We start from the raw sequence: 18,369 nt of genomic DNA, 5'->3' as shown, positions 1-18,369 counted from the left end.
AGATGAGGGTGGAAAGTGACATCCAGAAATTTGAGACTTTGTTTAGTATACAATGAGGAGCCACAAAGATTTTAAAGTAGGTGTATGTCTTGGTTAGGAGGGCTTCCCAGGTGGCTCGGTGGTAAAGAATCTGTCTGGCAATGTAGGAGACACAGAGATGTGTGTTTGATCCCTGGATTGGGAAGATCCCCTGGAGAAGGAAATGGCAACCCACTCTAGTAACCTTGCTTGGAGAATCTCATCGACAGAAGAGCCTTGCAGGCTACAATCCATAGGGTCACAGAGTCCAAAAAACTAAGCAACTGAGCGTGCACACGTTTGACTTGGTTAAGGACTTCCCTGGTGGTGGCTCAGTGGTAAAGAATCAGCCTGAAATGCAATGCAATGCAGGAGATGCAGGTTTGATCCCTGGGTTGGGAAGATCCCCTGGAGAAGAAAATGGCAACTTACTCCAGTATTCTTGCCTGGAAAATTCCATGGACAGAGGAGTCTAGCAGATAACAGTCAATGGGGTAGCAAAAGAGTCCTATACAACTTAGTGACTAAGTAACAAATGGCTTGGTTAGATTTATATTTAAAGAGAAGGGAGGAAGGTTGGCTGCTACTGCATGGAGATTGGAATTGGAGAGGATAACTGTTAAGAGTTCAGTTAGGAGGTTAGTAGCTCTCTGGAGACAGTTCAGTTCAGTTCAGTCGCTCAGTCGTGTCCGACTCTTTGAGGCCCCTTGAATTGCAGCACGCCAGGCCTCCCTGTCCATCACCAACTCCCGGAGTTCACCCAAACTCATGTCCATCGAGTGGGTGACGCCATCCATCCATCTCATCCTCTGTCGTCCCCTTCTCCTCCTGCCCCCAATCCCTCCCAGCATCAGTCTTTTCCAATGAGTCAACTCTTCGCATGAGGTGGCCAAAGACAGTAGTGAAGCAGATACAGGCTCTGCTCCGGTTAGTGCCAGGCGGTCAGGCCAGAAATTAAACAAGAGACCTAAGTATGAATGGAGGGAGGAGTCAAGAATGCCGCCTAGGTTTCTGGCTTATGTGATTGGCTAGGTACAGATGTTACTCACGAAGATAGGCTGCTTTGGAGGCGGGGCATACCCGAAAGCAACGCCCCTCTGTGCCCCGCCCACCGGCGGTAGGATGGCGTCGATTGGCTGTTTCGAGGAAGGCGCCAAAAACTGACAAGGCCGGTGGGCGGTGTTTCCTTACGTCACTTCCCAGGGACTTCCGGGTCGCTGTTTTCCCAGGCCCCTACCGCTCCGGAACTTCCGGCCAGGGCCGCCATTTTGACTTCGCGACCTTGGACTCCGGCTGCGCGTTATCTCCAGTCTACTCCGTGCCGTAATGTCTGTGCTGACTCCACTGCTGTTGAGAGGCCTGACAGGTCCTGCCCGGCGGCTCACAGTGCCGCGTGCCCAGATACATTCCAAGCCGCCGCGGGAGCAGCTCGGGACCATGGTGAGGAGGGGGGCGGGAAGGGCATGGGAGATGCTGCAGGCGGGACTGAGGGTCCCGCGGCAGGTTGGGGGCCTGCCTAGTCTGGTGCGCTGCACCTCGAGGGTCACAGCGTAAAGGGGAGCAGCTGGGCTGGTTTGGGCGTCTGGAGAGCGACAGTCTGCCCCAGGGTCTCAGGTCAGACCACGTCAGTGCTGCCCTGTCGCTTCCTTGCTATGCAGGCTTCCTTAACGCCCCCCCCCCCCCGCCCCCCGTTCCCCGCCCCCAGCCCTGAGCCTATTTACACATCAGCTCATGGGGAGATGCCTGCGGGCTGTCAGCACTTTCGTTGTTAGTAATATTTGGGGGTGGGGAAGAGGACCCCATAAGGCTTTAGTAATTCGCAGAAACGTGGGACAGTTTAACCCTTAATGACTTGCCCCTGTTTGGCTCTTCTGCGTTTGCCTCAGTGGCAGTTCTCGGCCTTGAATGCGAGTCTTCAGAATCCAGGTTAGTGGGCTTCCATGTAGGCGAAGAGCCCAGAGAGCGCTGCGGCGGCGGAGGAAATAACTGACTGTAACTGCAGCCGAGTGCCTGCTGTGTGCCAGGCAGTGTGCTAAGACTGCCGCACTGGCCTCCTGCAGTCCTCCCAGTCACCCCGAGAGAGGGCCGCTATCTCCATTTCCTGGCTGAAATGGAGAGCTGAAATTTAGGAGCAGTGTACACCGATTCAGTGGACATGAACTTGGGCAAGGTCCAGGAGATGGTGAGGGAAGCCTGGCAGGCTGCTGTCCATGGGGTCGCGAAGAGTTGGACACCACTTGGCTCCTGAACAACAAAAACAATTGACTTGTCAAGTCACACCTCCAGTGGCACAGAAGGAATTTGAACTGAAGTATGACTCCAGGTCGTGCTGTGGCTTTCCTTAACTGCTTTGGGGGATATGCAAGTGGCTGTAAAAAGTCTTAGCTCTAGCCCCAAAAGTTGGGTAGGGAGAGGTTTTTAAGACAAGGAAGGAGAGGTGTATTTTGGAGTTTGTGGTCTGTGCAAAGTTCCTGGTGCGAAACAGGCCAGCTTCAAAGCAAGATTAGATCCTTGTCCCTCTCCCTTCACCTTGTAACCTGGGCTGACCCCTGCCGCCATATCTGATCCTTTACCTTAAGACCTAGAGTGGTCTCCCCTGGAGCCTGAATCTTGATTCCTGGAGCAAGTTCTCTGCCGTCTGGGAAGATTGCTCAGGCTCTGCGGAGCTCGAGGGAAACCTTACTCTGGGGGTTCCTTTTCTCTCGTGCTCTGTGTAGGATATCGCCATTGGGCTCACCTCCTGCTTCCTGTGTTTCCTCCTGCCTTCCGGCTGGGTCCTGTCACACCTGGATAACTACAAGAAGCGGGAGTGATGGGAGCTGTCCTCTCCCTCGCCCCGAGACCTGACCACCCCGGCCTTTCCTGATCATGTCTGCTGCATTCCTGGCCGGCCTCCCCTGGACCACGTCCTTCTGTTACAGTGACCTCTTCTGCAATCATGACGTCTTGATTTCTCCACGGTGACATCCTGGGACCACATGTATCTGTTTATAAGGCCCTGCTCAGTAGGGCCTCCCTTGCAACAATAAAGTCTATTTAAAGCGTGCTTCAAGGGGAATCCCCTCCCTGGTGGTCCAGTGGTTAGGACGCTGCGCTTTCATAGCGGGTGGGGTTGGGGGTTCGATCCCTCATTGGGGAACTAAGATCCACAAGCTGCACGGTGTGGCCAAAAAATAATAAAATTAGTAATAAACCCCGCTTCAGAAACTCACCATGCCTTCAGCCTGGGCTCCTGCCTCCGTCCTTGAGTTGAGGATGGTGTCGGGTGGGGTGTGGAGAAGAGGGCCTGGCCGGCTGCACAGCTCTGCTGGCCCCCTGCGTTCTGGTAGGTCACGTGTGCTCAGCCTTGCTCCTTGATACCTGAGAGGTGCTTCCGTTGCGTGCTTTCCTTTGTGGTCGGGCAGCCTTTCTTGCTCCCCCTCTAGCTCCCTTGGTTGTGCCCAGCCCGAGGCTGTCTCAGTGTCTCTCCCAGCGGGGCCAGCTCTGTGGCTGGAAGCCCCTTCTCGGTGGCGCTAGCCGGCCCTGTCCTCTGTCCCTGGGCCCCGGCCGTTCCCAGGTGCTCGTTGCCCTCCTGGTGCCGCTGGGCCAGGTCACAGTATATTGCGTCGTTAGGTCACCCTGGGCCCCTTTAGCCCCATATCCATAAACGCTTATGCACTGACCAGTTTCCTCGTTCTCCCTGCCTGCCTCCGTGTACCTCCCCTCTTTGACTTGGAGAATTTGCTGCTCCTCCATCCATTCCCAGGGTCCTTCCTCCATGATTCTTCCTGGGGGCATCTCCTTAGCTGGGACAGGTATGTGAAGCGTGCTCCACTGAGCTGGAACTCTGCCTGCCAGTCTCTGAAAGGAAGGCTGTGACCCGCTGGATCCACCCCTGTAGTTCTCTTTGCTGGGGTGACATGAATGATTTCTGAGCAGACACAGGCTCAGTGTCCCCTGTGGAGCTGCTGGATGGTGGGCAGAGATGCCAGGTGAAAGTGGAGGGGCTGTGGGTGCTTTAGGCCCTGGGTGTCAGAACACGCATCTCAGCAGCCCCTTCTCCGGGCTCGTTTCCTGATCTACGTTGACAGGAGCTGCAGGGAGACCCTGCTCACCGTCCCTTAGTCTTCCCTGGCCTTCGGGCGTGGTGCCCAGTGGCGCCTGGTTGCCGTGGGGAGGTTAGGCTGGGAGTCTGACACTCAGCTGCCTTGGTTTTCTGTGGTGCTCCACTGCCCTGCCAAGGGTTTGATTTCGGTGTCCCTCATTTTTGTGCCGCTGGATCCCCAGGGGACACAATGGTCCCCGTGGCCCAGGAGGGCTAAGGCCCAAAGCTGTGCATCTTGAACCACTCCTCGGACTGAAGGGCAGCCAGTGGTTACAGGCCAGATCTTCCAGAGCCTGGTCTGAGAAAGCCCTTGGGAAGCCCAGCAGCCCTTGCCGCTCTTGTGCTCCCGCACCTGCTGGGCACAGCAGTAGCCGAGCGGGAGGGTCATGGACTTGGGGGTGGATGGGGGGCTTAGGACATGAGCTGTCGTGCTCAGACCCCATCTTCCCCTCGTCCTCAGTGTAGCCCCTGGGCCTTAAATCTGGTCACCGTTCGTGTCCCTCTCACCGCTAACCAAGTCAGAGGCCCAGGGACCAGTCTATGTAGCGAGAGCAAGGTTCCCTGTGCCCCCAAACAGCGTCTTCTGCGTCTGTCTGTAGATCTCTGTCGGATCCTGAGTCTGGAGGGTGGGTGTCTATGTCCTGGTGTGCACGCAGCAGGTGCGGGCGTGTGGAGGGAAGGTTGCAGTCATGGCAGAGAATATAACGTCAAGCATAGTGGACCGGGAGTCAGGAGGCCTGGGTTTGAGGCCTGACTTGGCCATTTACCACTTGACCAAGTCAGGCCTCTCTGGGTGTCAGTTTTCATGACTGAAGTGAAGGTGGTCATGTGGCAGGAAGGAAAGTGTCCTTCCCCAAATGTCCATGCCCTAATCTCTGCACCCTTGTGACTATGTTCCCGTCCTGGCAAAAGTGTGATGAAAATCAGGCATGCCAAAGTGGGAGATTACCCCGTAGGCTGAGTGTAGTCACACGGGTCCTTCAGGTGAACAGGCAGAGATGCCCCTGCGGACTCTGCCTGCCCTGGGGCTTTGAAGATGGAGAAGGTGGGCTGTGTTCCAAGGAACACAGTGGCCTCTAGAAGCTGAGAAGAGTTCTCCGTTTACAGCCAGCAGGGACACAGGACCTCAGACCCAAGCTGCAAGGCAGCTAATAGCCTGCGTGAGTGGGAAGCAGACTCTCCCTCAGAACCCCTGGACGGGAGCACAGCCTACAGATAACCTTGATTTCATCTGATGAAACCCATACCAGACCTCTGACCTCTCACACTGCAGAACTAAACATTTGCGTTGTTCTAAACCACTAACTGGTGACTAGTTAACCACAGTAAGGAGCCATGCATCCTTCTGATCCTGTGTGGCTGGATCCTCTGCAGACTTGAGGTGAATCTCAGTGTGAGACATCTGCAGGAGGCAGGTGTCCAAACAAGCACGGGTGGTGAGTCAGATGGGCGGTGCAAGTCAGAGGGTGGGGGCTTCTCTCTACACAGCCTCTGCCTCTGCTCACTTTCTGCCTTAGGTGGTGTGAACCCTGCAGACAAGTAACTTCCCCGGCAGCTCCCGCTCAGCCTCATCAGCCTGGCTGTGCCGTCAAAGCCTCGCTAGACCATAACTTTGGAGCCGGCTGCCTGTGGACGGTTGTATATCCCTGCAGTGGCATCTCCAGAGGTCCATTTCTGGGCTGGGCATGCCGCTACTCTTCCCACCCGGGCAGCTGCCTGACCCCTAAGCCTGTCTTGGAAAAGATCGCCGGGGCCTCATCTTCCGCCCACCTTGAGGCTTTCTCCCACCCATGATCCCTCTGAGGATTTCGGCTTTCCCACGGCCTGTGCCACGGCCTCTTGCCTGGCCCCCTTCCCTGAGAAGCTGGGCGGGCCTGGAAGCCCCGTGGCTCTCTAGGGCCTCTGTACTGTCCTAAAACTCTTCGTCTGTGGCTGAGGTCACAGAGTCCTGGGTTCTGCATGGGGTCTCTTCTCCCTCCAGCGGAGAGAATGCTATGGTCATGGATGCCTTGTCTGGACGCATCCCGAGCCTGTGAAGAGGCATCTATGCCCGGTCGGGTCTATGGAACATAAAGTCCTAGGCTGCTGCCCTTCACCTTTGTGACCTCCCAGCAGCAGCCTGAACCCGAGCAGCAGTGCTGCCTGGGTTCCATGATAGGCCTCCGCAGGCGAGACCAGCAGTGTGCGACCATTCATTTCTGGGTTTGTAAATTGGAAGGCAAAGGTGAATGTCTGGAGCTGGTGATTCCTGGCAAATATGCTATTGGGTTTTAGATGCTTCAGGATAGAGAAAACCCAAAAATGGTAAAAAGTAGCAGGAGAGATGGAATGAGGGTAAGAGAATAGTTCTCACCAAATTGACATGGAAAAGAGCAGGGCAAAAGTTGACCATCCTGGGACTGGATTAAGAGCCAAAGCTCCCCGCTGCCTGACAAGAGGGGGAGGGTGGGCAGCAGGCAGGAGAGCCCCTCAACTCCACACCCTGCATACACTGAGGGTGCAGATCCGTTCTCTGAGCCCCAGACCCTTGTGTTGAGGGAGACATTTACTTGGCGTTGGCAGCATGGCCGCAGTCCAGCACTGGATGGCAAACGGGATTCCTTCTCACCCTCCAGAGCAACTGTATTCTCTGTCCCCACATGAATCCCAATCCAGCTCCGCTTTGTATGCTCCCCACCCCCCCAGACTCCCTGTCAAAGTAAGGAGTGGGGGTAAAGGTGGAGTTGTCTTACAACTATTTTCAAGATTTTGTAAAGCCAAAATAAAAATGCTTTTGTCATCAACTGCTCCTCATTTGGTAATACCAGTGCTGAGGGCTTCCCAGGTTGCTCAGCAGCAAAGAATCCACCTGCCAGTGGAGAAGACGCAGGAGACCCGTGCTTGATCCCTGAGTCAGAAAGATCCCCTGGAGGAGAAAATGGCAACCCTCTCCGGTATCCTAGTCTTTAGAATCTCATGGACAGAGGAGCCTGGCGGGATGCAGTCCACAGGGTCGCAGAGTCGGGCACATCTGAACATGGCATGCACAAGCTACTGACTGAAGGGCTAACTGGCAGCTCCAGATCGCATTGGCAAAATTGGGGAAAGGAATGAACGTTTGGTGCACTGGGTGTGTGTGCGCTAAGTGGCTTTAGTCACGCCTGACTGTGACTCTATGGGCGATAGATAACCTGCCAGGCTCCTCTGTCCATGGGATTCTCCAGGCAAGGATACTGGAGTGGGTTGCTATTTCCTCCTCCAGAGGATCTTCCCGACCCAGGGATCGACCTGCACCTCCTGCATCTCCTGCATTTCAGGCGGGTTCTTTCCCTCTAGTGTCACCCGAGAAGCCCAGTTTGGTAGGAATGGGATCCAAATGGGTAGCCCCTTTGCTTCCTTGAATCTGGAAGCAAACACAAGGATCGGTGACCTAGGAAATAGTAATTTGCAATGCTGCTGGGGCACAGACTTGGCATGTGTAGCGTTGCTGTGAGAGCGCCACTGTGGGCAGTGTGGTGAGCCCAGGCACCAACTGTCCCTGCCCCAGGACTGGATGTAGCTCATGAATATATTCATCCTATTCTGCACCTGTATTATCATGAACGGAGGGATCTGACTGGGGCTCAGACACGGCCTCCTCAAGTGCTAAGAGACCACTGTCATATCACGGAAAAGGCCCTCCATAGTGAAAGGCAAAAAACAAGTACCCCTGAAGATGACTTCTCTAAATAACTGCATCTTCAGCATCCAAGGCCTTGACACTTTTTAAGTTTTTAGATAATTCACAGGTGATTTTAACAGATTACACAAAAAGATCCTGTGTATCCTTTACCCACTTCCCCCCACTGGTAACATCTTGCGTTTGAAGCTACAGTACAGCATATTCCAGGATCTCCATATATATTCAAGATAAAGAACACTTCTATCTCCACAAGGATGCTCCTGTTTCATTTTTATAACCACATCCACTTCCCTCCTGCCCCCTACTCAACCCTTGGGAACCACTAATCTGGTTTTCATTGGTTTAACTTTTATCTTAAAAAATCCTGATTTTCTCATAACCACAAGGGCAGGGAGTCCAAAGTTAGGTCGACCCTAAGGAACATGGTCTCTAGGTCAGAAGCAGGACACCAGAGTCCGCTCGGAACCGAGGCTCGGTGGAGGGGGGCGGTGAATTCCCAGAGCTCGGATATTAGCAGAATTCCCGGTCTCCTCGGCTAGGTGATCCTCATTGCATTGGCCTGTCTTGAGTTCTGGAGCCCGCAGCGGGAATTGTCTTCCGTGATTTGAATTTCATTTTCCTGCTTATCTCAATAATACAATCCGCGTTTCAAACTCTAGTGAAAAGAAAACTCAAGTGGCCCCAGGAAGCTCTTATCACCAACCGGCACATTGGGAGCCTGGGAAGATGGAGCCGAGCAAGTGTGCGGGAGGACGGCGGGCGGGAATCGCCTTCACTTGCCCCGGCTTCGGCCGCTGCCGAACGCGACTGCGAGCCCCTCGGGTGACTACGCCCGAGGGGATCCCGTTGCTAGGGGCGTTACCAAGGAGGGGCCTCGAGGAGGCGCTGTCTTCCGGGGGGAGGCCAACTAGTAACCCGGAAGCGGTCGGCAGTGCGGCGCTGTTTAAAGATGGCGGCGGAGGAACCTCAGCAGCAGAAGCAGGAGCCGCTTGGCAGCGACTCCGAAGGTACCGACCAGGGGAGAGCCGCCCGGCCTGGGCTAGCGGGGGCGATGCCGGATGGCCGGTTCCCGAGAAAACCAGGGCTGGGGCGGCTGGCGGCGAAGTGAGCGGAGGGCCCCTTCCCCCGCCTCCGCCGCCTCCCCTCCCCCTCACAATGGAAGGAGCCGCCGCCGCGACCCCTGGCCGGGCGGGCGGCGGGAGAGAAAGCGGGGCGGGCTCCGGCCCGCGACTCTTCCCTGTCGCGCGCTCCTGGGGCGGGGCCTAGGCCGCTCCGCCCCCCGACCCCCCGGCCCAGCCCCCTCCCCGCCGGGCGTCCGGCTCCCGGGTCCCCGGCTCTCCCGCCCCGGACCTGGCACTCAGGCCCGGGCCTAGTTCGGCCCCGTCTAGTCCGCCTCCTCCAGAGCGGCCCGAGCCCGGGAGGGCGTCGAATTACGCCGGGCTGCGGAGCACAAAGGACTGGGCGGGCCGCTGGGGATGCTGCGGGCGGCCCGAGGTTGTGAGCGGCCGCAGGTGTGTGCCCCTGAGGGCAGCGCCCTTCGTTTCCGGTAGAGCCCCCTCTCCTAGCCTCGCAGCCCCTTGCTTCCTGTCTCGGCATAGTTTCCTTAGACCCCTGAAGAGTTGGACCTCTCAAAACTACCCACCCTCTTTTCACCCCTGAGTTAGAAACTGGGGACTGAGGAGGTCACTAGGGTTGGGAGGGATGGCCCAGTTGCAGTGCAGTGTAGGGGGTGGGTGGAGGCACAGCTGAGGCCCCGGGCTGCTCAAGATCAAAAGGATTGGCCTTAAAAGTCATTCAGCACACAGCTCCCCTTCTAAAAAACTGAGCTTTGGGGGACCTAGACCCGCCCCCCGCCCCCCAAGGGACTTGTTTAGGATCATGTAAGTTAAGAAAGAACCAGAGCCAGGATTCAGGTCACCTGGCTCCTCACCAGTGGCTGCTTGGCATGGGGCCCACAGGGTGGACCCGCCCAACTCAGTGATGTGTATTGAACTACGCCTCTTAAGATACCACCTCCTCACAGCATCACAGTGAAGGGGGGAAGGTGGTGGTATCTGTCTCTGTTCACAGCTGACCATGAGCCTCTGCAGTAAGGTGCCAGAGGAGTTATTGTGGCGAAGAGCCCACGCTTTGCAATTAGACAAACCTGGGTTTGACCACAGGTCTCCCTCTTCGTTACTTGGGGCAGATGATTTCACCTGTCTGCATTTTTCTTCTTTGTAAAATGGGCACCATTAAGAATACCCAGGATGGCAGGCGGAGGAATGGTGTGATTGAGTAAAGTAAAGCTCTCATCTAGCCGAAGATACTCTGCTTCCTCATCTGTCTTTCCTCAAGAGACCTGGCTCAGGGGCCTTCCGGGCTGCTGGGAAGTGATGTTACAGAGCAGGGGGAGAGGGCTTGTTCAAGCTGGAAGAGTGTACCCTGGGGGGCGGTCACCTTGGCCTGCTTACTTTATTTTTCACCATTTATTTATACTTACTTGGCTGTGCCGGGTCTCAGTTATGGCATGTGGGATCTAGTTCCCAGACCAGGGATCAAACCCAGGCCCCTTGGATTGGGAGCTCGGAGCCTTAGCCACTGGACCTCCAGGGAAGTCCCTGGCCTCCTCCCTTTAAAGATGAGAAAACTCATGCCCGGGAAGTGGAAGGACTTTGCCAAGATCCCACAGTTGGGGTGGAGCAGGGCATGACGCATGCTTCCAGATTGCACGTCTGCTCTCCTGGCCCGTTCTTGTCCTCGGCCCGGCTTCCTGGAGTGCGGAGAGCCAGGGCCCACTTGTACTCCTTGGCCTTCCTTCTTCCAGGTGTTAACTGTCTTGCTTATGATGAAGCCATCATGGCTCAGCAGGACCGAATTCAGCAAGAGGTGAGTGGCTGTGGCCAGTGGCCTTACTTTGGGGATACATTGGTTGGACTGAGGCCTACCGTTTGTCTCTCCTCCAGAAGCTCCCCCTCCCCAGGCTGAGCTGGTACTAGATGCCTTTATGGGGGGATGTGTGGCCCCTGTGCCCGGCAACTCTGAGCTAGATGTTCGGGCTGACAGGTGTGGGTCACTCCATTCGCCTGTCAGAACGTGATGGCTTCCCCACCCCGCAGATTGCTGTGCAGAACCCGCTGGTCTCGGAGCGGCTGGAGCTCTCTGTCCTATACAAAGAGTATGCTGAGGATGACAACATCTATCAACAGAAGATCAAGGTGGGAGCCTGGCCGAGGGCTCAGGAGCCTGGCCGCTTTAGACCTGAGCTTGGCTGGGCCTGGCCTCAGAGGGTCGGATGGTGGGAAGCCCTCTGGTCACTGGTTCACAGGTTGGCAGAGTCTGGAACCAAAAAGACCTTGATTCAGATCCTGACGCTGCCACATGGCAGCTGTATCCTCAGCAGCTCCTTCGATGTCTCAGAGCTGTGGAGACCTCAGCTGTGAAATCGGGGTGATGAAAGCAAGGGTGCTTGTGAGGTTGCGGGAGATGATGCCTGGGGGGCCTGGTGCCGGCTGTGGGGAGCCTGTGGTCTCAGTGTTCACGGGGGGTGGGGGGGTGCTGGCGGGCGGAGGCTGGCTAGTGGGGGAGGGTGCCGGCGGAGACACAGTCTTGCCCCCTGCTTCCGTGGAGAGGCAGGCAGCACTGGGGAGAGGGGCCCCGGATCTTCGTGTAAGGCCCTGGTGCCTCCCTTAGAAACTGAGGTAAGTCCCTTAACCACTCACTTCCTTCTCTCTGAGCTGGGGGTCTGAAATGTGACAGTGAGTGTGTATATACCGTGTCTCCTGGGCACAGCCTGCTGCTGCTGCTGCTAAGTCGCTTCAGTCGTGTCCAACTCTGTGCGACCCCATAGACAGCAGCCCACCAGGCTCCGCTGTCCCTGGGATTCTCCAGGCAGGAACACTGGAGTGGGTTGCCATTTCCTCCTCCAGTGCATGAAAGTGAAAGTGAAGTTGCTCAGTCGTGCTCGACTCTTAGCGACCCCATGGACTGCAGCCTACCAGGCTCCTCCGCCCATGGGATTTTCCAGGCAAGAGTACTGGAGTGGGGTGCCAGTGCCTTCTCCGGGGCACAGCCTGAGGGTTTAGTAAATGCTACTCCTCCCCCCTCTCCCCCAAAGATCAGAGCTGCTTAGACTCTTCCACCTGCAAGGTTGGCCTTTGGGGTTAGCCATTTGAGGGGCCAGGCAGGTAACCCAGGTGACTGGAGGTGGCCAGGTCAGGCGGTGAACAGTGGTACCGCAGCCCGGCTCTCCAGTAGCAGGTGGTGGAGCCTCATGGGGTGAATGGGAGCATCCGTGCCTGTCAGTCCATTAGTGCTTCCGAGACCAGCCAGAAATGATTTTGTTGTAAAATCTCCAGACTCCTGACAGTTGCCAGCTGATTGACATTTACAGTGGGCCAGACAGCACACGTGCAGGCCAGAGCCCGCTGCGTGTGGCCTGTGGGCACCTCCGCCCCTGCTCAGGGTGCTCACGGTTTACCCTGGAGGCCTCTGGAGAGAAGAAGGCCCGGGCTCTGGGGCCCGACAGACCTGACGTGAAGTCCCAGCTCCTCCTCCTGTGTGACCTTGGGCAGCAGCACTGGCCTTCTTGGGGCCTCTGTTGATCTGCCAGCTCTGCGTGGAGAGGCCTGTCTTGTGGGGTGGGCGTGAGGCTTGCAGGAGAGGACGGTGGTCGGGTGTGGAGCCCAGTGCCTGGGAGGCGGTGAGTCCCTCCTCTTCTCCGTGTGGTGGGCTGGCGGGGCACAAGGCCTGCCTGTCCCACGGGGCCACCCCAGGAAAGTGGACAGGCCACGCCTCTCAGGTTCTTCCCCTGAGTCAGTCGGCAGATGTTCAAGCGTCAGCTCCTAGGAGGAGCCCAAGCGCAGACAGCAGGGCCCGGGCTCCTGTGCCGTGGCTCCTCTGTGAAGTGGGCCCCGGGGGTGCGCGTGGAAGGACAGTGGGCCTGGCACGGGGTAAGTGCTCAGAAGAGTTCTGGTCGCAGCAGGGATTTGGGCTCTTTGTATGCATTTTGTCCCACTTTGACACTTAGGAGCACACCCTGGGGGCCAGGCAGTTTTAGGCTCTGGAGATAGTGATGACTACAGCTGCCAAATTACCTTGGCGGTTCAGAGTGGAAAGACAGCCGTTAAGGCAACTCACATGTGTGGCAGAGGTGGTGAGTGCTGTGGACAAAAGTCAAAAGTGAAGCTGCCCGAGGAGATGGGGGGTGGGGATTTGCAGGTTTACCTAGGGTGGTGTCTGATGAACTGAAAGAGGCCAGCGAGCAAGGCGGGGCGGCCATCCGGGCGGAGCGGGAGGCGGCCAGCGTGGTGGGAGCAGAGTGGATGGGAGACACAGGGCTTGGAGCCGAGAAGGGATTCGGAGGGAGCTGCGTGTTTACTGGGTGTCTGTGGTCACTGGTGCCGCGGTGGGGAGAGACTGAGCAGTGAGTGAGGTGCAGGCAGGGAGACCGTGTGGAAGCTTTTGCGATGAAACCGGCCCTAGATGGAGTTGGACGGGGCAGCGGCGCAGCCCGCCTGAGGAGAGACTGACGCGGGCAGAGTGGCAGGGTCTGCCCTGGGTGGCGGGGGAAGTGATGGCGGAGTCTGCTTGGTTGGGAGGGTTTGACTCCGCGGCGAAAAGGTGGGGAGCTGAGGCAAGGCAGGGAAGGCCCTGAGGTCAGAAGCCGCCTGTTGGCTGGGCGGTTCAGAGGCTGTGCAGCCCAGGCAGTTGAGTGGAGCGGGGAGAAGTGGGCGGATGAAGAATTACGTTTAAATCCCAGGAGGTCAGGAGACAGCCAGCGCTAGGGCTGCCCCAGGCCTGAACAGGTTGTGCTCACGCAGCAGGGGCTGTGGGTGGTCACTGGCGTGACTATCTTCTGGCAGGTGACACACGGGTCTTGAGGAAGGGTGTGTGGTTGGGTGGCGGCCATGACCACCATGGGTAAGTGAGGAGGGGCAGCGTTGAGGTTGGAGGGCATGGAGAGAGGGTAGGGGAGGAGTGAAGAAGGAGGTTCGCGGCACCACACCTGTGGGTGCAGGGGGATTGCTGCTCAGCAACGGTCAAGGGGGAGTGGGTTTGACCTTCGGACTTAGGAGGGCATCTGTGACCTTCGCTAGAGTAGAAGCCGGCTGGGCTTGTGTACCCAGCAGAAAAGAAACGGAGACAGTGGCACAGGCAGCTTCAGGAGCAGTGCTGCCCTGTGGGAGAGCAGAGAGGTGGGGAGGTGGCTGCAAGGGAATTCGTGGGGAGCAGAGCATTTGTTTATAGGCAGTGGGCCAGTTGGTCAGGAAAGAGGAGCTGATGATGGGCGGGGGGGGGGCAGACTTCAGGAACCGTGTTCTGAGTCCAAGGGAACGTGGCTCTGGGAGCAGCCTCGGACTTTGCAGGGATGGAGAGCAAGGCCCTGGGAAGCGGGGGACAGGGTGCCATGGGGATGACGGCTTCTTAGTGGAAGTCCTCAGGGAGCACAGTCATCGGGAGGATGACTGGCTGGGGGCTTAAGATATGGGGAAAAGGCATGAAATAGGCGTCAGGAGGAAGGAGAGGGTGCTCAGGCCTGGGGAGTGAGGCCTGGTTGCCGGACAGTGCCAAGGGCCAGACCCCCAACTCCTGAGGGGAGATTGAACAGATAGGAGGAACTCCATTGAGCTGGGGAGGAAACTGGGAAAGAGTGAACCAGTACCTGGGAGCAGGCAGAGCAGGGATTAGATGGAGGTGAGGGGGCTGCTTCCCGCCCCAGGCCTGTGCAGTGGGGGCCCCCAGCGCGGCACTGCGTCAGGGATTAGATGGAGGTGAGGGGGCTGCTTCCTGCCCCAGGCCTGTGCAACGGGGGCCCCCAGCACGGCACTGTGCCGTGTACACTAACTTGTTTGCCCTGGAGCTCTCAGGGTTTGAAAGGCTATACACTGGAAAAGCTGCATCTGTCAAGGACCCATTCACTTGCCTGGTTTTATGAAACAGTAGACCTTTAGGCCCAGCAGCATGGCACGCCTAGCGGCTGATGACCACTTTGGTGACTGATGTAACCAATGTGTCTATAATTCATGTTCCTGAGGCTCGGGGGCTCCCGGCAGTGGGTTGCTAAGTGACCCCCATTATCGGAGTCAGCAGCCAAGGACGGCAGGAGGCTGTTGTGGTGTGACCTCTGTTGGGGGTATTTCCTGGGCCTGCCCTCTTTCCACCAGATGTTGATGAGCACGGGGTGGGGTGGGGGCTGCCTCTCCGCAGGACCTCCACAAAAAGTACTCATACATCCGCAAGACCAGGCCTGATGGAAACTGTTTCTATCGCGCTTTCGGATTCTCCCACTTGGAGGCGTTGCTGGACGACAGCAAGGAATTGCAGCGGTGAGGAGGCGTGGCGGGGAGGTTCCGTTGGTGGCTGGGGGGTCTGGTTCCCCCTGAGGCCCAGTGATGGCCTGGGCCCTGCCGGGCCTGGTCTGCCGGCCTAGGAGCCTGGGGCGCCCTGTCTCCCGCCCGTCCGCAGGTTCAAGGCTGTGTCTGCCAAGAGCAAAGAGGACCTGGTGTCCCAGGGCTTCACTGAGTTCACAATTGAGGATTTCCACAACACGGTGAGGCCAGCTGCCCCACGCGGGGTCGGCCAGGGTGGCGGGTGGTGGCCTGGCGGTGACAGGGGTGACCCGTCTCCCCCCTTGTCTCGCCCTCTGTCCCCCTCGGGCACAGTTCATGGACCTGATCGAGCAGGTGGAGAAGCGGACCCCCGTGGCTGACCTGCTGGCCTCCTTTAACGACCAGAGCACCTCGGACTACCTGGTGGTCTACCTGCGGCTGCTCACCTCAGGCTATCTGCAGCGCGAGAGCAAGTTCTTTGAGCACTTCATCGAGGGCGGGCGCACCGTCAAGGAGTTCTGCCAGCAGGTGCTGCCCCTCCCTGCCCCTCGGCTGTGGGCCCCTTTTCCCCTGAGCGCCCCCTGAGCCGCCCTGTGCCACAGGAGGTGGAGCCTTCCCTGGGGGGGGCCCGGGTAGGGGGGGGGCCGAGCGCCCCCTGAGCCTCCCTGTGCCGCAGGAGGTGGAGCCCATGTGCAAGGAGAGCGACCACATCCACATCATCGCGCTGGCCCAGGCGCTCAGCGTCTCCATCCAGGTGGAGTACATGGACCGCGGCGAGGGCGGCACCACCAACCCCCACGTCTTCCCCGAGGGCTCCGAGCCCAAGGTCTACCTTCTCTACCGGCCCGGACACTACGACATCCTCTACAAGTAGGGCCGCCTGGCCTGCCACGCTGCCCGCCCGCCCCTCTGCCAGGCGCTAGACATGGACAGAGGTTTTCTTGTGGTTGTAAATGGTCATACTTCACTCCCCCAACCCCTTCCCTGTCACACGACCTCCCGTGTTTTATTAAAGGGGACGCTGGTGGTGAGCCGCGTGTGTGCGTGTCCCTGCTCGGCTGCTGCCCACCTGGCTGCTCTGTGTCTGGCTGCCCCCTTCCCCTCAGGTGGGTTCCTCTCAGCCTTTCACCTGTCCACCCCCAAACCTCCCCGCCAGGAGCAGTTTTGAGGGGTCTGGGCCTCTCAGGGACCCTTCCTGGTTATTGGGGTTCTGCTTCCTTCCCTTCAGGCCACCATGCCTTCCCTGTTTAGCTGGCCAGGGCCTTCCCTGGGGACCCAGGAGCACTGAAGCTTCTAGCTGCTCCCTCCTGGGCCCTGCCCCCACCCTGCTGTCCTGGCCGGAGCCCCGGCCACCTGCCCTCTATCAGGGCTCTGCGTGGTGGAGTCCTGGGTGGAGAGGGACCGCATGATGCTGCATCCTGGCTCAGGGCAGAGGGAGGCGTGGGGGTGCCCCAGGGCACCCCAGCTGGTGCCAGCCAGGCGGGGAAGGGGCAGTCCCCCAGCCTGTGCGTGGTCCCCTGTCCCCAGGTCTAGCCTCAGGTCGAGTGGGGCTCTCCAGGCCGCCGTTCTCCCCGCTCTGCTCCCCTCGGCCCCCTGCTCATGCCTGCTTTGCACCTCCACTGCTTGGGCCACGGTGTCTGCACTGCCTTCCTTTCTGCCTTCACCTCGTCTCTCACCCCTGCCCCCTCCCCGGCACCTGTGGGGTCTCAGCCCCCAGGCTGTGAGCTTCTTGGGGGCAGGCCCTCAATAAATGTGATGTGCTGCTGCCCACCTCTGCTGTCAACCTCGTGCCTCCCCTTGCCTGGCTCACCGAGAGCTCTTGCCCTCCCCTTGATGCCAAAGCAGCTGTCCACACCTGGGCTCCCTCCCTCACCCCCAGCAGAGCTGGGACAGTCGGAGCTGCAGCAGTAGTGGTCTTTATTAGGCTCCTGACGGGGCGGAGGGTGTAGGGGAAGGATAGGGTGGCCCCGCCAGGCCCCACTGCAGGCTTCGGAGACTTAGAGCTGGGAGCGTGGTCCGGCAGGCCCAGGGGAGTCTGCAGGCAAAGACGAGAGGTCAGAGCAGTGGCCCGTGGACTGCCCCGGCCTCCCAGGCTGCCTCCCTGGCTTCCTTCCCTGCGTGGGGGTGAGCAGGTGTTAGTGGGCATGAGGTTAGTGGGCAGCCACACAAAGGGCCAGGCCCTGCTTACCAGTCCTGGTCAGGGTGGGCAGCATCACGCTGGAAGGCAGAGGACAGTGAGAGCCTGTCCTGGGTGGACGGGGCGGGACAGGGGCTGGTGGGGGTGCGGTGGGGGCAGGAGGCACCTACCGACCGGGAAGTAGTGGGGGAGGCGTTCTCGGTAGATGTTCTCGTCCTTCTCCAGGAACACGCAGATGATCAGCCGGTCCACCTGCATCAGGGCCTGTTGAGCCTGGGCGGAAGCGGCCGGCTCCCCGGCTCCTGGGCCTTAACCACCACCCTCGCTGCTGTGGGGTTTCCCCTGCCCTGTCCTTGGGGCACTCTTCAACCTGGGTTTAGAGCTCGGGCTACAGAAGGGGCTCGTGGCGTGGTGTGCGCCCCGCTATCCCTTTCTCGAAGTGCCCTGTGCCCTGGCCGCAGGGGAGGAAAACGCCCTGAGTAAAAGAGGACGCAGAGAGCAAGCGCGAGCCCAGGGCCCCGAGCGGGCACTCTGCACACTCCTTGGCGATGACGGGTGGGGCTGGTCACATGCGCCCCGCCGCCCACCTCCGTCCACTCCCTTCGGCTGGACCCAGGCCTCACCTTGTCTTTGTGCTGCTCTAGCCACTCGCGCAAAGCGGTCAGCACTACCTCGGCCGCCGCCTCATTGGGGTACCCTGAGGACGGGACCGTGGGCCCCAGTGAGTCTCGAGCTCCGCCCCTCGCCGCTCCGCCCTGCCCCGCCCACTCCCGGCGTCCCGGCGTCCCGGCCCGCGCACCGCCCATCTGCGCCCTTCCTCTTATAGACCCCACTCACCGAACACTCCAGTGGATATGCAGGGGAACGCCTAGGGATGAGGGGTAGTGAGAAGGGGCTGGGGACAGCGTCACTCTTCGCTCCGCCTCCCGCTAGGCCGCCCCCCGCCCCGCCCCCTCCCGCCTCCCGGCCCCTCACCGCGGAGCGGAGCCGGTGCTCCAGCAGCAGGTCGAGGCTGCTCAGGTAGCAGCTGCGGAGCTCGGCAGCCTGGCTGGCACTCGGCTCTCCGTGGGCGATGGGTCCCACCGTGTGGATGACATCTGTGGGAGGGGGTGAGGTCAGACCGGTCAGAGCTCCTGGCGGTCTTTGGCTTTCCCTCCTG

At 58.9% G+C, this 18,369-nt stretch overlaps 3 protein-coding genes across 6 annotated transcripts in view; 2 read left to right on the top strand and 1 right to left on the bottom strand.

The window, feature by feature from the left end:
- The first annotated feature begins 1,270 nt into the window (after nucleotides 1-1,270).
- Nucleotides 1,271-3,064, top strand: COX8A (cytochrome c oxidase subunit 8A). Its single transcript, XM_086384413.1, has 2 exons — nucleotides 1,271-1,458; nucleotides 2,736-3,064. Exons 1-2 carry the CDS (start codon nucleotides 1,345-1,347, stop codon nucleotides 2,829-2,831), a joined length of 210 nt encoding a protein of 69 aa, XP_086240539.1. The 5' UTR covers nucleotides 1,271-1,344; the 3' UTR covers nucleotides 2,832-3,064.
- Nucleotides 3,065-8,693: 5,629 nt separating this feature from the next.
- OTUB1 (OTU deubiquitinase, ubiquitin aldehyde binding 1) lies at nucleotides 8,694-16,104 on the top strand. Its single transcript, XM_086384412.1, has 7 exons — nucleotides 8,694-8,770; nucleotides 10,570-10,631; nucleotides 10,862-10,960; nucleotides 14,952-15,070; nucleotides 15,210-15,294; nucleotides 15,407-15,601; nucleotides 15,750-16,104. The coding sequence occupies exons 1-7, from the start codon at nucleotides 8,713-8,715 to the stop codon at nucleotides 15,945-15,947; spliced, it is 816 nt and encodes a 271-aa protein (XP_086240538.1). The 5' UTR covers nucleotides 8,694-8,712; the 3' UTR covers nucleotides 15,948-16,104.
- Nucleotides 16,105-16,973: 869 nt separating this feature from the next.
- Nucleotides 16,974-18,369, bottom strand: part of MACROD1 (mono-ADP ribosylhydrolase 1) — a 154,038-nt gene continuing 152,642 nt past the window's right edge. For 2 of the 4 annotated variants that reach the window (XM_086384409.1, XM_086384410.1), the window contains 6 exons: nucleotides 18,186-18,307; nucleotides 18,048-18,078; nucleotides 17,834-17,907; nucleotides 17,381-17,462; nucleotides 17,262-17,290; nucleotides 16,974-17,108 (listed from right to left, as the gene is read on the bottom strand). In XM_086384409.1, coding sequence (XP_086240535.1) covers nucleotides 17,286-17,290; nucleotides 17,381-17,462; nucleotides 17,834-17,907; nucleotides 18,048-18,078; nucleotides 18,186-18,307 — 314 coding nt within the window. In that variant the 3' untranslated portion in view covers nucleotides 16,974-17,108; nucleotides 17,262-17,285. The remainder of the gene's footprint in view (nucleotides 17,109-17,261; nucleotides 17,291-17,380; nucleotides 17,463-17,833; nucleotides 17,908-18,047; nucleotides 18,079-18,185; nucleotides 18,308-18,369) is intronic. The other 2 variants (XM_086384407.1, XM_086384408.1) reach the window with 1 other exon arrangement.

The sequence above is a fragment of the Bos grunniens genome, chromosome 29 (assembly GCF_055505025.1).
Source record: "Bos grunniens cultivar Pamir isolate PY7600 chromosome 29, Bosgru_T2T1.0, whole genome shotgun sequence".
Taxonomy (NCBI): domain Eukaryota; kingdom Metazoa; phylum Chordata; class Mammalia; order Artiodactyla; family Bovidae; genus Bos; species Bos grunniens.
Note: the sequence above shows the minus strand (reverse complement) of the source record. Positions and strands in the feature narration are given on the sequence as shown.

Excerpts from the sequence above, each read along its gene's own strand:
- OTUB1 (XM_086384412.1), top strand. The coding sequence starts at position 8,713 with ATGGCGGCGGAGGAACCTCAGCAGCAGAAGCAGGAGCCGCTTGGCAGC. Across the intron at positions 10,961-14,951 it reads TCTATCAACAGAAGATCAAG|GACCTCCACAAAAAGTACTC; the intron begins GTGGGAGCCTGG and ends GCCTCTCCGCAG. Across the intron at positions 15,071-15,209 it reads GACAGCAAGGAATTGCAGCG|GTTCAAGGCTGTGTCTGCCA; the intron begins GTGAGGAGGCGT and ends GCCCGTCCGCAG.
- COX8A (XM_086384413.1), top strand. The coding sequence starts at position 1,345 with ATGTCTGTGCTGACTCCACTGCTGTTGAGAGGCCTGACAGGTCCTGCC. Across the intron at positions 1,459-2,735 it reads GGGAGCAGCTCGGGACCATG|GATATCGCCATTGGGCTCAC; the intron begins GTGAGGAGGGGG and ends TGCTCTGTGTAG.